The 20,204-nt window shown below is 36.3% G+C and overlaps 1 protein-coding gene and 1 pseudogene across 5 annotated transcripts in view; both read left to right on the top strand.

Moving 5' to 3' along the window:
- The window catches only part of IQCB1 (IQ motif containing B1), a 46,875-nt gene extending 27,076 nt beyond the window's left edge, over positions 1-19,799 (top strand). For 4 of the 5 annotated variants that reach the window (XM_024769247.1, XM_024769244.1, XM_024769245.1 and 1 more), the window contains exons 8-15: positions 26-204; positions 2,185-2,294; positions 2,903-3,012; positions 6,631-6,773; positions 8,404-8,552; positions 16,114-16,245; positions 17,725-17,881; positions 18,734-19,799. In XM_024769247.1, coding sequence (XP_024625015.1) covers positions 26-204; positions 2,185-2,294; positions 2,903-3,012; positions 6,631-6,773; positions 8,404-8,552; positions 16,114-16,245; positions 17,725-17,881; positions 18,734-18,963 — 1,210 coding nt within the window. In that variant the 3' untranslated portion in view covers positions 18,964-19,799. The remainder of the gene's footprint in view (positions 1-25; positions 205-2,184; positions 2,295-2,902; positions 3,013-6,630; positions 6,774-8,403; positions 8,553-16,113; positions 16,246-17,724; positions 17,882-18,733) is intronic. The other variant, XM_024769248.1, reaches the window with a different exon arrangement.
- LOC112416006 (pirin-like) lies at positions 10,308-14,992 on the top strand (annotated as a pseudogene).
- Positions 19,800-20,204: the final 405 nt, after the last annotated feature.

The following is a 20,204-nucleotide window of genomic DNA, read 5'->3' as shown; positions in this document are numbered from 1 at the left end:
TTTTTTGTTGTTGTTGTTCTATTAGTGGTGATTTACTCAGAATAGAAGTGAAAACCCTGCATTCAATTTTAGATGAAGTTGTTTTCAAACTTTTATCAACTCCTAGTCCAGTCATAAGAAGTACTGCTACAAGGCTCCTACTGTTGATGGCTAAATCCCATCAGGAAATTTTGATTTTACTGAGACTAAGTGCCTGCTACAAAGGTAGTACATATATTCTTTCTGTTCTTGAAAGTCTCAAAAAGAACATTTTTATTGATGGTTTATGGAAAACAAAATACCTGTGTTTTTAAAAAGTCAATAATTGAAATGTGCAGATAAACTCTGTCACAGCAGATAACAGTTCAGGGAAAAAACCTTTATGTAATCCAGCCATCTTCATGTCTCAACAGGTGGCATATGATACCTTATTGACAAGGTTACAATGAATATTTGCTCCCTCTCTGACAAAAAGGCTGTGTATTGATTATACCATATAGTGTAGTAAAATAATGACCAAAAAAAGATCAGTGATCTTACCTAACTTTACTGAGAAAATAGAGCTGTGCTTCAGAGATTGACAGCCCTTTTGATCTTTACATCAATTAATAATCACTCTTCAACTCCTATACTGCCTTTCCTCAAAGACAAACAAAAAATTTCCCTCACCTTCAAAATCAAACATATATGTGAATAAAATGTCAGAAAACTTGAGAAGGAAAGGACTCAGTGTTTTACCATTACCATGGAATAATCTTTCATTTAATTGAGCATTTACTATGTGTCAGATGACTATTCCTCATACTTTATGTGTATTAAAATATTTAATCTTCATAACAATCCTGTGAGGTGTTTACTCTTATCCTCATTATATAGCAGTGTAAACAGAGGCATGGAAAAAATGTAGGTGTTTACCCAGAATTACTCAGGTAGTTTTTTTTTTTTTTCAACTGTTAATCAAAGTTATATGTTAGCTTTGTTTTATTTCTTTGCTAGCCAGAGCCATGAATCCATTACAATATATTTTCTTATTTGGTATGGTCAAGAAGTAGGTTTCTAATTGATTAAATATACTTACTAATACAGGGTTATATTATATATAAAATTTCAAGAATTAGAATATAATGTGATGCATTTAATACCAAAACTATTACAATGGCCTTTAATCATTCTTGATGATTTGGAAGGCACTTTAGTGACTTATCTTGCATGAGTCATTACTGTGAACATTGTAATTATTTTATGTATTATAGAAATAGGGAGAGAAGTGCCAGTAATAAAACTGTCTAGATGATATTGTGCCAGATACACATTTTTTATTTCTGTAATTAGATTTCTTCTATAGAAATGTGAATGTCCAACAGTTCATTCTAAAGGAATTTTATCTTAAGCTGTCTCCCTTTCTTTTCTCAACAATAGAACTTATTCAGTTTCCTCAAGATATTTTACAATTATTAATACTGCTGAGAACTTGAGTCTTGAAGAAAGTATGACATGGAAAGACCTATCTAGTGGCTTCCCCAGTTGTACACTGCAAGGCCATTTTCCCTTGCTGATGTATCTTGTGTACATACATTATAATACATCATTCCTCCTTACGCTGGAAATAGTACTTACTTTGTAACTTATATTACTACTCAGTTTTAATTTGGGATGAAAGTGCAGTATTTTAATATTATAGCACTTCTCCTATAATAAATGCTCAGGAACCTATTGATTTACCCCAAATTACATACATTACTGTATATTTTTATGTAATAATAACTCCATTTAATTAGTAGTAACTAATAACCTGCTTAAGTGCTTCCACAGGATAGGCATTTACTCAGTATGTATTCATTATCTTTTTTTAAATGTTTTTGTTTAAGGTATTTATGTTCAAAACAAAAACACAACTATATGTCTCTACCCTTTGACTTATCGCAGTGATTCCATTCTCCCTTTTTTTTTTAATTAAAGAGGTTGACTAGACAGATTTTGCCTCAGATCTCACGAGTAAGCACATAAGAACTCCAGGAGAGTGGAAAATCCTAAAGACCTCAATCTAGAAGGTTTTGAGAAAAGGAAAAAGAAAAATCATGTGATTAATCTTGTTATTGTTTTCATTTGTTTCTAAACTAGACTTTTTAACCTCAAATTAATTCTGATTAGATAACAAAATCATATTTTATTATTAATAGTTGTGCCTTTGTTATTGCATTTCAGGACTCAGAAGTCTACTAAATAAACAAGAGCCTGGGACAGAGTTTAGTCAAGAACTTAGACAGCTTATTGGTCTTTTAAGCCCTAAGGTCTATCAGGAAGTAGAAGAGCAGGTATTAAATTATAAAAATAATTTGCATGATATTTACTAACATTTCAGTAAACATTTTAGTTTCAAAATATTGGATAGTGGTAGTCTCTTGAATCTTTTATTTGCTCTCTCTCCCCCTTCCTTTACTTATTTTCCCCTAACATCCAGAGCAGCCATAGTTTGATGGGAGAAGGAGTTGTTTATGGTCTAAATTTTTAACACCAGAGCCTTTTTTTTTTTAAACCTATACAAAGAGTCCCTCATACCCTTGAATCTTTGAATAAATGAAGCCAGGCATAGGAAGTGAAGCAAAGAAGTTAAAACATTAAATAAGCAAAACTATGAAATCCTTGTAATGGGAATGGAAGTGAGATTAATCAGGGAGAATTTGAAGCTAACTAGACTGTATCTTGAATACATTCTAGATAATGCCTAACTGAGCTTCCTTTGGGAGATCAGGTTTAATATTCTTAGGCCTTCCCTGTCCTGGGCCTATGCAGATGTTGCCTCCTGCTCAGCTTATTAAAAATGGAGATTAATACTTGCCCAGGCCTGATATTTTAAGAAGTAAACTTCTAAAAAAGACTTTCCTAGAGATGTCTCTAAATTAATTCTGGCCTTTAATTTCAGAAACTGCATCAAGCAGCTTGCTTGATTCAAGCTTATTGGAAGGGTTTCCAGACTAGAAAGAGATTAAAGAAGCTTCCATCTGCTGTGATTACTTTGCAGAGGAGTTTCAGGTAAAAAATTTGGGTGAAAGGAATTATGATCTGAGAGGGCTAGATATATCTTATTAGAGTATAGCTGAATGAAAACTTAGAGTTTGGGGTGTTGTTTTTTTTTCTTTTTCAATATTCTAATCCGTTTCTTTCATTCTTGCTTCATACATTTCTGAGTACCAGCACTTCATTAACCAGATGTACTTTCAAAAGCAAAAGACATAATGTAAGACAGGAATGTGATGTAACAAATATACAATCCTGTTCACTTAATGAGACTTTCTTGTGGGCCAGGCCTACAGAGGGAGCCAGTAATGGTCAATTATCTCATTAAACCCTTAAAACTAAAAGTTGCCATAATTGTTCATATGTAATTATGGTAAAAATGTGTATGAGTACAAAAAGGTTTAAGTATGTTAACCTGATTTTCCTCAGTAAATATGGCATGGATACATATGGTCATTGAGATATGACATAGTTTGTCATTTGTTGCTATTTCAAGTAAACTAAAAATGAAATACTGAAGACGGCCCAGTTTTTACATGACTAATCCATCCAGATTCTTAGAGGTGACGAAAAGAGCACACACACACCACACACAAATGAGTTAGCTCTTAGGTCATTGTTGATAAATCAGAGCCATTTCAAAGGTGATTTCATGTAACCTAATTTAAAGCTAAATTTTAGTTCACTAAAGTGTAACTTGCATATTCCAGAAGTCAATGTTTTTTTTAAGAAAACTGAAACTATTCTTTTAATAACTGCAGCTGTGTTTCTCAGTTACAAATGTGTTTTAAAATAGTGAACTAAAATTTAGCTTTAAGTTAGGCTGCATGAGAAATCACCTCCGAGATGGCTCCACTTTATCATAAATGACCTTAGGAGCTAAGTCATTTGTGTCTGTGTGTTTTCTTTCCATTGCCTCTAAGAATCTGGATGGGTTAGTGGAAGGTATTGAAGCCACTCTGGCTGTGTCCCTTAGTGGACATACTTTTCATTGATAAAAGTTTCCTTCAGAGAAGACTTAAAAGATAAGTTATGAATATCATTGGGCATGAGTTTTGTTGGTAACCAAAAAATCGTTAATTTTTTAAGCGTGCTTCAAGTGCCTAATATATGCCAGAGGCTGTGCTAGGTATTGGGAGAGTTAAACAGACTTGAGTTTGTATCCCTCCTCAGCAACTTATGGGCTGAATGATCTTGGACAAGTTGCCCCACCTCTCTCGCCTCAAATTTCCCATCTATAAGATGGGGATAATTGTCTGTGTACCTCACAAGGTTAAAATAATAGAAAGGTTTTTTTAGCATGTTACTGGGCACTTAGAGGAAAATGCACATGGCACACTTTTTGCCCTTGAAAATTTATAAATCTAGTTAGACAGGCAGATCTGTTAAGTAAATAGTACTCATGAGAAGCAAGTATAATCCATTCCAGCATTGCTCAGAGTTTGTCTATCCTACTAGCTATTTCTTTAAAAATATTTAAAAAGTTATTTCTTTGGTTAAATAAATTTGGGAAATGATGAATATTTTGAGAGTCACACTGTATATTCTTCTATTCAAGAGTCTGAGATGTTCTTGGTATAGCCTTACCTTTGTAGTGAACTCAGAGTAGTTATCCCTTACGGATCTTCCTGCTACCATTCTCAGCTATGTATCTTACATTTAAAGGTGCCCCTATGCCATGGATTCAGACCTTTAATGTTTAGTCTTACAGTAGTTGCCAAATTTGCCAGTTTACTTTTCTTTGCAATATTAAAATCTTTACTTAAAAGCATCCTAGGATTAAAGATTTTGTCCACTTAGAGGGGTATCTGTGGAATCTAATTAAGATTCCACTATTGTAAAATAGAAATTCCATTGCTTTATGTAACAACACCAGACCAGTTATAAATATATCCATTATAAGACATCAGCCATGAAGCCAAAATTATTTAAATCTCACATTATAATGAGTTTTTAGTTTTTTAATCTCCAGTTTGCTCCAGGCTTCAGCACCTTTCCTCTTCTATTAGTTGCAGCAACAGTTTATACAAATTTCTTTTACTTCCTTTGTAGCTGGGCTTTCTGCCAAGGTTATTTCTGTCTCTTTGTGGTCAGGTTATTATCTCAGAGTAGTTTCCCTCCCATGTTTTTTGGGGGGAGGGACTGCCCACCACTCACAGTTATGGACCTAGATTCATCAGAGCTTCGGATTCAACAAGAGGTACCAAGCACTTTCTTGGGGGTTTCTTCTTTATTTAATCACTTTTCATGGTCAGAAACTTTGTTTTCTGTTAAGTACCCTTTTCCTCAGCAAGGTTTACTGAAGCAGCTAACAGCTGCCTCACAAGCAGGAAAGCTCACAATTTACCTTCCTCTATCATGGTGCTGATACTTAGGTATTTTAATTTTATTTGTTTGACTTTGTAGGGGAAGAAAACAGTTTTTACCTCTACACATTTTAGGTTCGTTGGTTGGGGCCCTGAAAATTATACTGACAAAAACAAAAACAGATTAACAAGAGAAAAACAGTTTCTTAACATGTGTAGCACACGTCACATGGAAGAAACCTGACATGATGCATAACTCAAAGGGGTAGTTAGAATTTGGTCTTATATAGCTCTCGCCCTCTGAGATGGCCCACACTCTGTGGAGTGGGTTTCTCCCAGGGCCGTTCTCGCCTTTTGAGCCAGACCACATTTTGTCTATGGAACGTGTATTTCTCTAAATAAATCCACTTCTTACCTTAAAAAAAATTGGGGCCTATATAGATGTTAACAAAGAATAATTTATAGAGAAGTGACAGGTGAAAAGAAAAGAATTTTAGGCTTCTGAGGGCAACAAACTGTGGGAAGGTAAGTATATTGGGGAAGGTAAATATATTGGGGAACTTATGGAAGATATGGGTTATTTGTGCAGTTCCATCTCTATGGCCATAAAACTTCCTTGGGAGGGGAAATTTATGGCAGTCCTCATTTCTCAGCTGTTTCTGCTTTTAGTCAGTTAAGAGATCCTCTGGGAAGGCTTCTTTCTGTGTTTCCTGATTCTCATTTGCCTCCACCTCAAAACGATCTTTATGCCAGAGTGGCATATTCCACTACCCTTCAACTTCCCCCTTGAAACCAAGCTTAAGGGCATAACTCTGTCTCTTCTTTGTCTGCCTTAGGGACAGTGATTGCTTCTTTGAAATTTTTATTTTTTCATAGTTTATAGAATTCTGTCCAGTGAATGAACCAATATTTATTTATATAACTCACTATTGTAGGACATATGGTGTGTTTTCAACTTGTTACTGTTGTAATGCTATGGAGAACATCCTTTAACATAAGTCTTTACATACGTATTGGATTTTTCCTTATGAAAATAATTAGAAATGGAATTAATTGGTTAACATTTTTAAGGCTTTTGATACATATTTTAAGTATTTCTTCAGAAATATTTTGATGCATGTATCCAAAATATTTCTTCAGAAAGGTTGTAGAGCAGCACATGAAAACTTATTTCATCATACTCTAACTACACTAGGAATTATCTTTGAAATTTTTTTTGCTGTCTGTATTTATATGATTACTAGTGAGGTTAAGCCGTTTTTCATAAATACTTCTTGGGTGGACATATAATTATGAAAATTGTGTGTACTTAATGTTTCCATCACAGATCTAAGCGAACAAAGATGTTACTGAAGCTAAGTAGACAGAAGGAAGAAGAGGACTGCAGATTACAACTGCAACTTCAAAGGCAGAGAGCCATGAGACTTTCCCGAGAATTACGGCTGAGTATGCTTGAAATAGTTCATCCAGGTGTGTGGCAGTATCAATTTTATAAGTGTAATTAAGACTGATTAGGATATCTTTTAATAAACCAAATTTCCCAGCTACCTGATGATTTATTTTTTTAAATGTGGACCTTTTCCCTGTTTCTCCTTTTTCAGATAAATCTTATTAAATCTCTTGAGTCAAAAAAAGTGACTATTTTTTTTTGATTAAGGCCTATTAGTTTATGATGAGCAATCTCTCCAGTAATTTTTCTTTTCTTTCAGATAAATTAGTGAAACAAAATTTTATGCTTAAAGATATCTGTCCTTGACATAAAGAAAGAACCCCCTTGAACTTAAGTAAGGTGTTAGAATATTGCTACATTCTGCCCTCAGAACTCAGTACAAACCTTGTGACACCTCTTGCCACTTTCGACACACTAAGCTGAAATTAATATTAAAGTGTACTCTGGGAGATCTGAGTCATTTCAAGATTCCTTTTTAGTTCTACTCCTTCCCCCTTCTACTACTCATTCCCAGTATCCTTCACTAGCCTCATATTTCTCTTTCTTTCCCTTAAATACAGATGTTTCCCAGGGTTCCATCCTTACCCCATTATTTTCATGTTGCTCTTCCTGAGGTATCCCATCCATAACTGCAGCTTCAACTACCAACTGAGTGCTTAGCACTCGGGAATCTTGTCTGCATCCTCACCCTCTCTCCTAAGCTCTAGACCAGCCCTGCCCAGTAGAACTTTCTACAAAATGAAGTGTTCTATATCTTCACAGTACCAATGGCTAGAGGTAGCTGTTGACTTGAAATGTGGCTAGTGCACTTGAGGATCTAAAATTTTATTTTACTTTCTTTAAATTTATGTAACCAGTTGTGGCTAGTGCCTACTACATTGGCCCTGTAGCCAGCTGCCTATTGGTTAGCTTTACTTAGATATCCACAAGCATCCTCAAAACTAGTCATTATCTTCCCTCACTGATTTCCTCTTCCTGTATTCCTCATCTCTCAGGTAATTGCACCAACAGTCTACTCAGTGTCCCATCTATGAGACATCCTAGAATTTTTTCCCCCCCTCCACATCTAGTTCACCACTAAATCCTATAAATTTTTGGTACTGTCTCTCAAATATATCGCTTTTTATTTTTACCTTCCACCTTATTCTGTCACTTAGCTACTGTGAACCCTAGACTGTATGCTGCCTAACTCCCAGAAAGTAAAAAGAAAGTCATCTGTAGAACTGAGTGACTAAAGAGAAATTTAGAACCACGCAGAGTAGGTAACATATATACACAATGTGCTTTTCCCTTTTGGTAGTACTGAATGACTTTCTAACTATTTACTTGTGATTCTTTTTTCTAAATATTCTTGCTATCTTGGATTTTATTCTAAATGTTCTTGCTATCTTGGATTTTTAGCCCTTTTCTCATTCCTCTGAGACAAGAAAAACGATGAGTCTTTTCCAAAGAAGATGCATAATCTGAGAAAGCTTTTGGAGCGCTTTGTTTCTAAAATCTTATAACCATTGTAAAATAATAGAATTGGGAAAATCAATATTGAAAAAAATAAAAGGACTGCAAGATTGTTGGTACTTTCATTGTCCTGATTCTAAAACTTGAGAAAGCATAGAAGTGAGTATGTTGTAATAGTGTTTGTTATCTTTTTAGGTCAGGTGGAAAAACATAATCGGGAAATAGAAGAGAAATCAGCATTGATTATCCAGAAACATTGGAGAGGGTACAGGGAAAGGAAGAATTTTCGCCAACAGAGGCCATCTCTTGTGGAGTATAAAGCAGCTGTCACACTTCAAAGAGCAGTGAGTCTGAGTTAGTAAAAAGAGTACTGGATTAGGAGGCAAAGACATGGGTTCAAATCTGACTTTCCTGTTTATCTGCTGTAAAGTCTTGGTCAAGTCACTTAGCTTTTCTGAGCCTTAGTTTCTTAAGATGAGAACATCCTTATCACTGGCCAAAATGATTTAGACATTCAGTCCTTAGTATTTCCATAGACCCTTGTACATCATTTACCAAAATGCAGTGTTATTTGTTAATTTTTTTCTTTCTTACTTGAGCAATGAGAATCTCAAGGGTAAGGAACGAAGTCTTATTTATTGTCAGCTTCCTGCATGTGCTTGACATATGAATGAATGTCTACCCTATCTTTTTCACTCAGTTGTTATGTGGATCAGATGACCTAATTTATGGGAAAGTATTTTGTCAATTGTAAAGTCCTGCGTAGGAGCAGCTTATCATATTAGATGTTTTTTAATGCACAGATAATACATTAGGTATAATTAGATCATTATAATTCTTGAATTATAGAATGGTGTTCTTAAATGATGATCTTCCTGGGATTTATCTGGAGCATAGTAATATTTTATTGCCTTGGAAAAGCATAGTACAAGGCTGTCTATTTCACTTAATGACCAGTTTTCCTAATATCTAGTTATTATACATAGTTAACGTTCATATTAGGATTTCAGATCATGTAGCATTTAGTTTTATTGTTATTGTTAAACTTATTTATTGTTTATTGTTATTGTTAAACTTTAGGTCAATTTATTGACCTAAATCCCTTTTTGTTAAACTTTGTTTGTTTGTTAATCCCTATTGTTAAATCCCTTATTGTTAAACTTTAGGTCAATTTCAGTTTTTCACAGTGATAGATTTTGAACAGTCTCCTTATTGATTTTTCTGATTAAGCTTTTACAAAGATTTTTTTAAACCACTTAAAAAACAGAGTAAATACTAGGGAAATAGGAAGAGATGTCTGCTGCCTCCATCTTTCTCAGGCTCTTTTGGGGATTTTAGGCCATGTGTGCAACAAACAGTCCTGCACCATCACTGAATCACACCCACATCTGCTGTTTACCCTCTGCTAAGCAATGCCATCTAAGGATTAACCCATGGACCCATGGATATCAGTGCCTTGGGTCCTTTCTAATACCTTTACCTCGTGGCTACCGACTTTTTTTTTTTGGCTGGGCTCCATGGCAGCATGCAGGATCTTAGTTCCCCCACCATGAATGGAATCTGTGTCCCCTGCAGTGGTGCAGTGGAAGCACGGAGTCTTAATTACATTTGGAAATGCTAATATTTTACATATATTGAGTTATGCTTATGTAACTCAGTACATGCAAAATATTAATTTCACCTGTTTTTACCTTTTTATTCTGCCTCCCAGAAAATTAAAAATTACATATTTGACTCATTTTATATTTCTATTAGCACTGCAGATGACCTTGATAACAAAGAAAAGGAAATAATTATCAATTTCACAGAAGGAAGTTGGAATATCATTTCATTGAACTTATCCCTCAGGAGGAACTGGTTATTAGTGTCCTTGGCAGACAAAGGCCAGAACTGTTGTTTACCTTCTGTCCCTCACTTTGCGTAAAAGAGAGGCATTGTTTTTCAGATAGATAAAAATCAAGAAAACCTTATGTACACCTGCTAATTTCAAATTACACATCCTTACGTAAACAAGTTGGAGTTCTATGTAGTGGTATAGTATTAGAATTAAATTTGAAGAATTAGCTGTCTTTTCCTTTTTAATGTTCCAGGATTTTCTTTTCTTGCTTTTTCATCTCTTAAGCTCAGAAGGGGCCCCCAAGCACACTGGAGTACCGGGTACCCATGGGGCCAGGCGGGGCCGGTGCCTTCAATCAGTTAGCAGGACACCACCCTCCCCGGCCAGCTTTAGACTCCCAGGGGAGTCTCCAAGGGAGATGGCCAGGGATGCTTAAATGGTCCTCTGCAGTTTGGTGCAAGTGGCAAATGACTTTTCTTTCTGCAGAGCACTGCAATCTGCTAAGCCTCAGCATGCTCGCATTTTAGCCTTTATATGGCATCCTGCAAGGTTACCCTCAGTGCTTAGCTGGGAGCAGTCAGAAGGGGTTGGAGCATGGGTCCGCAGAAGCATTGGCTGACCTTAGTTTAAAAATCTGGATCCATTTTTACTGTTTGATGAATTTAAAGGCGGTAGACCGGGTGGATTTCCTGATCACCCACACTGAGGTTTTGAAACAGTGTATTACCTCCTGGAAGGGGGTTATCATGGCCAGCGAAGACTTCTGTGGACATGCTGGTCAGTTGAACACAGGAGACCTGCAGTGGATGACCATGGGCTGGGGCATTGTGCAGAGATGCCTTGCTCGGAGGAGTCAGTCCATGGCCTACAGCTGTGGGTTAATTTGAGGAGCTCACAGAAGATGGTGGAGCCTTGGTACCAGGAAGTAAAAAGCAGCAAAATCCCTAAACCCGTAAGGATGGTGTTACTGTTGCTGTCATTTCTGGAGAAGCCCTGGGAATCAAGTCCAAGATTTACACTTACACACCAACTTTATATTTGGACTTAAGATTGGACCAAGGAGCAAAGCATTCCCAGCCTATTCCTAAAGGGTGATCAAGCTTCATTTATACCATATCTGGAAACGTGCATATTGGACCTAACACTCAACAAAAGATAGAACCTCATCACACAGCTGTGCTGGGGGAAGGTGACAGTGTCCAGGTGGAGAACAAGGATCCTGAGAGAAGCCACTTTGTCCTAATTCCTGGGAATTAAGCCATTAAGAGAACCAGTTGTTGGGCTTCCCTGGTGGTGCAGTGGTTGAGAGTCTGCCTGCCGATGGAGGGGACATGGGTTCGTGCCCTGGTCTGGGAAGATCCCACATGCCGTGGAGCGGCTGCACCCATGAGCCATGGCCGCTGAGCCTGCGCGTCTGGAGCCTGTTGCTCTGCAAGGGGAGAGGCCACAACAATGAGAGGCCTGCGTTCCGCAAAAAAAAAAAAAATGAAAAAGAAAGAAAGAGAACCAGTTGTTGGGACTCCCCTGGTAGCGAGTGGTTAAGAATCCACCTGCCAAGGCAGGGGACATGGGTTCGATCCCTGGTCCGGGAAGATCCCACATGCCGTGCAGCAACAAAGCCCTTGCGCCACAGCTACTGAGCCTGTGCTGTAGAGCCTGTGAGCCACAACTCCTGAAGCCCGCGTGTCTAGAGCCCGTGCTTTGCAACAAGAGAAGCCACTGCAATGAGAAGCCTGTGCACAACTAGAGAAAGCCCATGCACAGCAATGAAGAAGACCCAGCGCAACCAAAAATAAATTAATTAAATAAATAAATTTTAAAAGAGAGAAACAGTTCAACATGGAGAAGTGTGCTGACCCCTAAAGAATCCAAAATGTGATTCTTTCTTGACTTGAAATTTTTGTAATCTTTTGTTATTGTCAATGAGGTGCTACTAGTTTTCAAAAATGACTTAGACCCCTCATGTAAGGACACAGCCTCATATACTGCAGAGACACCAAAACTATGACAAGATTTGCCAATTTTTTTTTATCAGATCAGTTCAGTTCTTGACATCAGCCAATGCTATTTAACTGACAACTACAGTAAATTTTTTTTTTTTGGCGGTACATGGGCCTCTCACTGTTGTGGCCTCTCCCGTTGTGGGACGCGCAGGCTCAGCGGCCATGGCTCAAGGTCCCAGCCGCTCCACGGCATTTGGGATCCTCCCAGACCGGGGCATGAACCTGTGTCCCCTGCATCAGCAGGCAGACTCTCAACCACTGCGCCACCAGGGAAGCCCCAGTAAATCCTTAAAGTTCTCATCACAAGAAAAAAAAAAATTCTCTAACTACGTATGGTGACAGATGTTAACTAGACTTTTTGTGACAATCATTTCCCAATATATACAAATATCGAATCATTATGTTGGACACCTGAAACTAATATAATATTGTATGTCAATTATACCTCAATTAAAAAAAATAAAGAAGGTAAAAAGAACTAAAACTACAAAAATGGTCACGATAGAACCAAACCTAAGAATGTTTTTAATAAAGAGATTGCCATTACTGATGACAGCCTGCAATGGATGAGTGAGGTCTAATTGCATATGCTTATCTGAAGTTTGGTCTTTATAATCATACACAATCCTAAAAACCTGTTTTACCATCCTCGAGGATCTGATGCTGGGAAAATAACCGTTTGCTATTCAGATATGCCTGAGTTTGTTTCAAATTAAGAACTACAGAAATATGCACCATTTTAGTGGTAGAAGAAAATATTCTCGTCACCCAGAACTTTCTGAATGTCTCTTTTTACTCTAGGTTCATTTTTGATGCACACAAATGAAGAGATTTCTCAGGCCATTCTTGATTTCAGAAATGTGAAAAATGGCTTTGAAAGAGCCAAAACCTGGAAATCAAAGACTGGAAACTAGTGACAAGCACAAGGGCAGGTCTGGCTGCCTTCTAGAATTTTCCATTTGTGGCATCCACCAGTTCAGTGCATCCAGTTTCCAAAGATGACTTTGCCAATGCTTCTAAAGAATTCCACACTAAAGTGATAAACATGGTTTTTATAGCAATGTATGTGAGATATTTCCTGGCACAAGCAAATAAACCTAATTGTTCCTTCTTAAAAAAAAAAAAAAAGCAGCAGCAGCAGCTCAGAAAGAAGGTGATGTTTGCTGGCGTCTGCTCTCTAGAGCCAGAATGATAGCTAATTCTTGCTACTTGATTATAGCAAAACAGTATCAAATATACATATCTATTAAAGACCAACAACAAAAGCACTTACTGAAACAAACCAGTTGAAAAAATAAACATTGGGAGATAAATACAATTTCAGAGAGTTCTAAAATGACAAAGAATGAGGAAAAGAGACAGAGATGTCAAGGTGGACTTTTCTGATCTAAGGGCAAAAATTCCTCTGTTCTGGAAACTTTACTCTGAGTTTCCAGAGTAGCATCATAAGCCTGGCTTCATACTAAAAGCAGGAAGTAGAGGAAAGATAGAAGGAGAAGCAAGGAAGAAAAATCAAGAAAAGGGAAGAATAGAAGAAAAGGAGAAAATCTCTCAATAGGAGAATGTAAGCGCAGTTGAAGGCTTAAGTACTATAGTAAAAACAAGGGTATTAAGGAAATCTTTATACTGAATGTGAAAACCTCCAAGCCCTTTTTTCTTCTCAGGTCTCAATGCTGTCAGCCAGGCTTGTATCCTGTAAACAGTAGGTTGAAAACATTTTCTTTAGGAAATCTGAACAGCCCAAGGGAATAGTTATACATGTACTCACAATGAGGTACTCCAATGAAACAGCCCAGTTCAGTAGCCCTATAAAGAAGTACAGAATAGATAAACCCTACCCATCTGCTCAGCATTTCTAAACAGCTCTTTAGTGCCCACTCTTAAATATCAGCTGAAAGTATCACTGGACGTCTGCGGGAAGCTAAGGCCAAAACAAATAGAATAAAACTACTTGGTGGAAATAGAGATATTGCAGGGATAAGAAAACTTTTAAAATGTATTATTTTCTCCGAGAGCTAAAAGAAAATAATACATGAAACAAAAACCAAGATGCTGGATAACGGAACAAATGGAATAAAATTTGATAGAAAAAAAAAAAAGACATAATAAAAGGGCTAGAAAAAAAGGTTTGGGAAATCTAGAGAGCAGGGCAAAAAGAAACCAGAACCAGTCTAGGAGGTCAAACATTTGAAACAAAGAAAAAAAAAAAAACTGGAGGAGAAGAAATCAAATAATTTAAGATTTCTCAGAATTGAATATCATGTGGTTTAGATTAAAAAGACTGAATGTCCAATACAATGACAAAAATACACTCACATCTATTTCACATTATTGTGAAATACACGGGGGTGAAAAGTACTCCTCAACAGCATTATTGGAAGCTAAAAGATATTGGAGTAAGGCTGTCAAATGTTTGAGGGAAAATGATTTCCAACTAGAATTCTACATCCAACTAAACCACCAGTTAAAGGTAAAGATAACTAAAGACATTTTTATGCATCACAAAGTCTCTGAAACAAAGGAATAACCCAAGAAAGGACAACATGGAATCCAGGAAACACAAAGGAAAGATGAAAAGAGTCACCAAGATGATGGGGAATGGGAGATCTCGGGATGGCAGCTATGCACCAAGCATAGGGAATAATCTATCCAGATTGGAACAAGTCAGAAAGCTCCAGAATATGTGTATCTAAGGAAATTAATTTGATAGATTGCCTGATGTGTTTTAATGTATGAACAGTTAGGGCAGAAATTGTGATAATCAGTGATAAATATATAGAAAAATAAGCACAGGAAAATAATAGTTATTAATTCCAGTGAAAATAAAAATATGCAAGGAAGAAAAAGTAATCATCACTACATGGTTGAAAAATGAATAGCCTTTATGTAGTCATAATAATGTAACACTGAACATTAACTAAAATTATGATTTAATAATATTGGATATTTGGAGATATAGAAAGTATGTGTGAAAGAGAGCTAAGTCCTTATCTTTCATACAAGAAAGTCAATAGATAATACCTATCACTGAAAAAAATCACAAAAATGTAGATGGAGATAAACATCAGAAGAAAAACCTGAAAGAACTAAAGTTGCTGTCTTTGGGGGAGAGGTTTTTAACAATTCTTCTAAAACTGACACTTTAAACAATAGTTATATCAACAAACTTTTTGGAAAGCATCAAATAGTAAAATATTTTAGGTTTTGCAGGTCATACAGTTTCTTGGAACTATTCGACTCTACAGTTGTAGCCCAAAGGAAGCTGTGGATAGTATGTAAACAAATGAGCATGACTCTTGTTTCAATAAACATTTGTAGACACTGAATTTTGAATTTCACATAATTTTCACATGTCATGAATTAATTCTTTTCCTTTTGAACTTTGTAATCATATAAAATGTAAAAAACCATTTTTCAGCTGTTCAAAAACAGGCAGCAGGCTGGATTGACCTGTGGGCCATAATTTGCCAACCATTGCCTTAAGCAATGTGAACATATAACTTTGATGAAAATAAAAACTACAAAGAAGGGAGAAGAGTGAAAAAAAATTGGGCAGAATAATTTCAGATGTGTCTCCACATCTTGCCTGTTAAAAGATTTCTTACCAGGAATTCATTCTGAAGGACAGGAGAAAGCACATTCATTTACCAAGCTTTTTCTTGTATACCTTCTCCTTGATCTTTACAATCCTTTGGCTAAGTACAATTGGGATCCCTGTTTTCTGTAGACATAGAACCTATCCTATAGAGATTGAATGACTTGCCCCAAATCAAACAGTTTTATAAGGGACTAGAATTAAGACTAGAACCCAAAGCTGATTTCCCTTTTTTTTTCTTTATTGCCTTCTGTACAAATAATACATGAATATATCCTTGTAAAATATTAAAACACTACAGAAGAATATAACGATAAAGTTATTGTCCTCTGTCACCCCAGTCACAATCCTATCTTTCTCCCCATACATAAGAGGGTTAACAGCTGTTGTCACTATCATATGTTTTTGTAGGAAGGAAATAGTTCTGTTAGGGAAGAAAAAAAATCACAAATCTTTTTTTTTCGTCCCAGACTCTTAAATTCCTAGCAAAGTGCCGTAAGAAAAAGAAACTATTTGCTCCTTGGCAAGAACTCAGAGAACTCACTGATGCACGCAGAGTTGAACTGAAGCAACAAGTGGATGACTATATCAGAAGACATCCAGTATGTAGGCTTTTGTGCCATGGTACTAGTGTTACATTATTGCAGTGGGTGATATTCACCAACAAATAAGTGTCTCAGCTGTATATGTACATTTATTTTTGGCATAAGGTAATGCAGTTGCTTTACCGTAGTCAATGGATTTGGCGTCTTCTTATAATTACGTGGACCATATAAGTAAAGTCAATAGTAAAGGAGACTTCACTTCAAATTAGTGGTTTTCCGTACTGCATCAGCAAGACTTCTTCACATCCTCACCAACATTTATTATTTTCACATCCTAATGAATGTGAAATGGTATTGTGATTTGGATTTGCATTCTCTAATAATTAGTGATTTTGAACATCTTTTCATATGTTTATTGGCTATTTGTATATCTCTTTTGGAGAAATTTCAATTCAAGTCCTTTGCTCATTTTTTAATCAGGTCGTTTGTTTTTGTGTTGTTGAGTTTTAGAAGTTCTCTGTATATTCTGGATATTAATCTCTTATCAGATGTATGATTTACAAACATTTTTTTCCATTCTGTGGGCTGCCTTTTTACTGTTGATAGTGTCCTTTGATACACAAAACTTTTTCATTTTGATGAAGTACAGTTTGTCTGGTTTTTTGTTGTCTGTGCCTTCAGTGTCATATTTAAGAAATCATTGCCAAATCTAATATCATGAAGCTTTTCCTCTGTCTTTTCTTCTAAGGGTTTTATAGTTTTAGTCCTTATGTTTAGGTCTTTGATCTCTATTTTTTTTTAATGCACTGTGTGTGATTGTGATGCATTCTCCTGTTAAAAAAAGAAGTGCTGCTTTAGCCATACTCTAGTACACCTGATACTCTGTGGCTGAAAAGTAAGGTGTTAGCTGGAACAGGGCTGTATCCAAGATCCATGAACTGGAATATTTGAGAAAGCTGGGGTGTCAGAAGCTCTGTCAGCTTCAATGTTGAGATTATTTCATCCTTGTCCAAACTAATTAGGTAAGTTCCTTTTAAAGTAGCTGACTAGCCAAAAGAATATGGTCCTTTGAATGATTTTGTCCCTTGTTCTGTGAAATTAGAAGCCATTATAACATTATGGCTTAGATAAGTTTGGGAGTGGGGATAGGACAAGAAGTTAGGTAGTCTTACCAGGTGGGGCTAGAACAAAAGGATTGGTCTTGTTACTCCTCTTCCAGGCCAGTATCTTTACCAAACCATTTGTAATTTTCACTATGATTTCTCAATCTTATCTCTTCTCCCAGAATACCATACTATGTGAGGAAGTGAGGTATAGGAGCATACCAAAAAGAATCTGGCCCACCTGCATTTTCATTTAAAGCTGCTTTTAAGAGGCTATTTAATGCTTGTTCAAGAGTACAAGGTAGATATCAACCATAACATTCAATTGATGAGAGACAGCTAAGCATTCTAGAACCTCTACTAAGTGGTTAAGTGAAACATACTTTGATATATGTGTCCTTCATGTGACACTTTTTTTGTCCTTTGTTCCCAGGGCTCTGAGGTATCAGATGTGATCAGCAGGGAGCTCCATTCCCAAGCACAAGAACGACTGCAACACTACTTCATGGGCAGGGCTCTAGAAGAGAGAGCCCAACAGCACAGGGAGGCACTGATGGCTCGGATCAGCACCAACATCGAACAGTTGATGAGTATGTGCTCATTCCATTTTTGCTTCCTAAAAGGAACAGCCTATGTAAGATTTTGTGACATCTAGATCTTCAGAAGGAAAACACCATTTAGTGGTCTATTAACCCATCTCCTATCCTCAGAAATTTCTCCTTCTAGATCATATCACCACACAATGATTTCAAATGATGCAGACCCCATAACCTTCTTGACTGCTTCCCTCAGCCTTGTGATCATTGATATGTGTCAACTCAGAAAAGTTATTAATTATAAAGATGCTGAGCCCTACTAGCCAGATTCTGTTATATAGTATGAAAAGCTTTTTGAACATATTTTAAAAGTAGATGATGAGAGTGGTTATGGTGGCACTTTAATGAAGTGTTTTCACAAAAATTAATTCATCTGCTTCTCACAACCACTGGTGCATTTAATGAAAGATCCCATCCATGAAGCCAGTGTCTCAAATGGCCTCTGAAACACTTTTAGTATTTGTGGAGCAAAAAGGGCCAGGGTCCTCTCTTTAGTGCCATTACTTGCAAATTTTGTGTTTTTGAATGGATAGGTGGCTGGAACTGAGCCTCTGTACAGAATCCCTACAGTAAGGATTCTGCTATTATATTAAAAGTTCCTGCTCTTTTAAATAAACCATCTAAAAAAATCTACCTCTTTCTTTTATTCTTTCCCTTTAAACACAGAAGCATGGGCTACAACTTGTGAATAGTCACATGCCATCTACAGCTGACAATAATAATAGACTCAGAGTTGGAACCTTGTTTTTGCCTGCTATTGCAGAGTTCCAACACTGTAGTTTCCAAGTTCCTGTTTGTTTGGTACAGAACTCTCCCACTCACCTTTTTATTTTCTGTTTACTACAGAAGCACCAAGTCTGAAGGAGGCAGAAGGAAAAGAACCTGAGCTCTTCCTAAGCAGATCCAGGCCTGTGGCAGCCAAGGCCAAGCAGGCCCATCTTACCACCCTGAAGCATATACAAGCACCCTGGTGGAAGAAGCTTGGGGAAGAGGCAAGAGATGAGATTGATGTCCCAAAGGATGAACTTAGTATAGAATTAGGAACTTTATTCATTGGTGGAACCAAACCCCCTTAAGGGAGTTACCTGGAGGAATGACAAATTATATTTCTAGAGATTATATGGGTTCTGCCTCTGACATGCTAGTAGACTAGCATTATCCTAACTCATGGTTTTCCAGAGGTTCCTCTCCAAACAAGACTTGAAGGCAGTAAGCAGAGTTATCTTTACCTTGATTTCAGTTCTTTTTCTTTATCCATACTTCCATCCTTGGCCACACATAAAAATTGGTATGACTTTTATTATGGAACTAAACTCAGCATTGTATTCTATTGCATATATGAAATGTGATATTTCTATTTTTGTTTCTGCTGTTTTCCAACTAAAGGTGTTTTCTAAATATTTTCAACAACTGTTCTGAAAAACTTGTCAGGGTTACTTCAGCTTTTCACACTTATTGATTTTTCTATTAATATAGGAAATGTGCTCTTGGCATTTATTATGGTGAGGAAAAGAAGTGGTCATTTGAAAGACATATGACTATTTTCGACCAAACAGTGTTTGAACTCAATTTGTATCTTGTTATTTCTAAAAGGAACTACATTAAAAAGTCCTCCTAGGATTCAGTGCAAGAAAAATTTCTCCTGATAAAATTGCATTCTTTGTATTAAACTAAGAGAACTATATAACACACTATTTGCATTTTGATTTGTCTCTTAGGAATCTCAGAGCTAAAACAATGCTTACTTTCTGTTACGATTCTCAATACCTACATGATTATTTGGTTCCAATCTAATAATTTCTGATTTTCCTGTTTATCTTTAACTGTGTTTTAATACCAGAAGCCACCTCTATGTTTGTGCTAATATGGAATTTAAGTTAAAATCAATTAAATCATTGACTCTATATCATAAGGAACCTGGAGTGTGCTTTTTCTATAAATGAGTAGAAAAACCAGTATTTCTGGATAAGAAGACCAAATACTATAATGTTGTTCATCCCACCAAAGTTAGTTTAGTAAAATTCTAGTCAAGATTCTAATGTAATTGTTATTCATAATTGAAAATGAATAAAATTCATTTGTAAGAATAAGGAGATGAGAGTTCTGATTTCACTTAGAATGTAAAAATCTCCATGAGAATGTTTCTTCCATCTTAACAAAAAAAATGCCAGGTAATCTATAAAAATCATTTTTCTTGAGCCTATCAGATAGTTGAGGCCTCAAGATAACCAAGTAAATTGATGGGACTCAGTATCTGTGAAATAAACCATTTCATCTTTTTTTTTTTTTTTTTTTTTTTTTTGTCTTGGGGTTTTTT

This window comes from Neophocaena asiaeorientalis, unplaced genomic scaffold (genome assembly GCF_003031525.2).
Source record: "Neophocaena asiaeorientalis asiaeorientalis breed wild unplaced genomic scaffold, Neophocaena_asiaeorientalis_V1.1 scaffold671, whole genome shotgun sequence".
Lineage (NCBI taxonomy): Eukaryota > Metazoa > Chordata > Mammalia > Artiodactyla > Phocoenidae > Neophocaena > Neophocaena asiaeorientalis.
The sequence above is the reverse complement of the archived record's forward strand: the minus strand, read 5'-3'. Positions and strand labels throughout refer to the sequence as shown.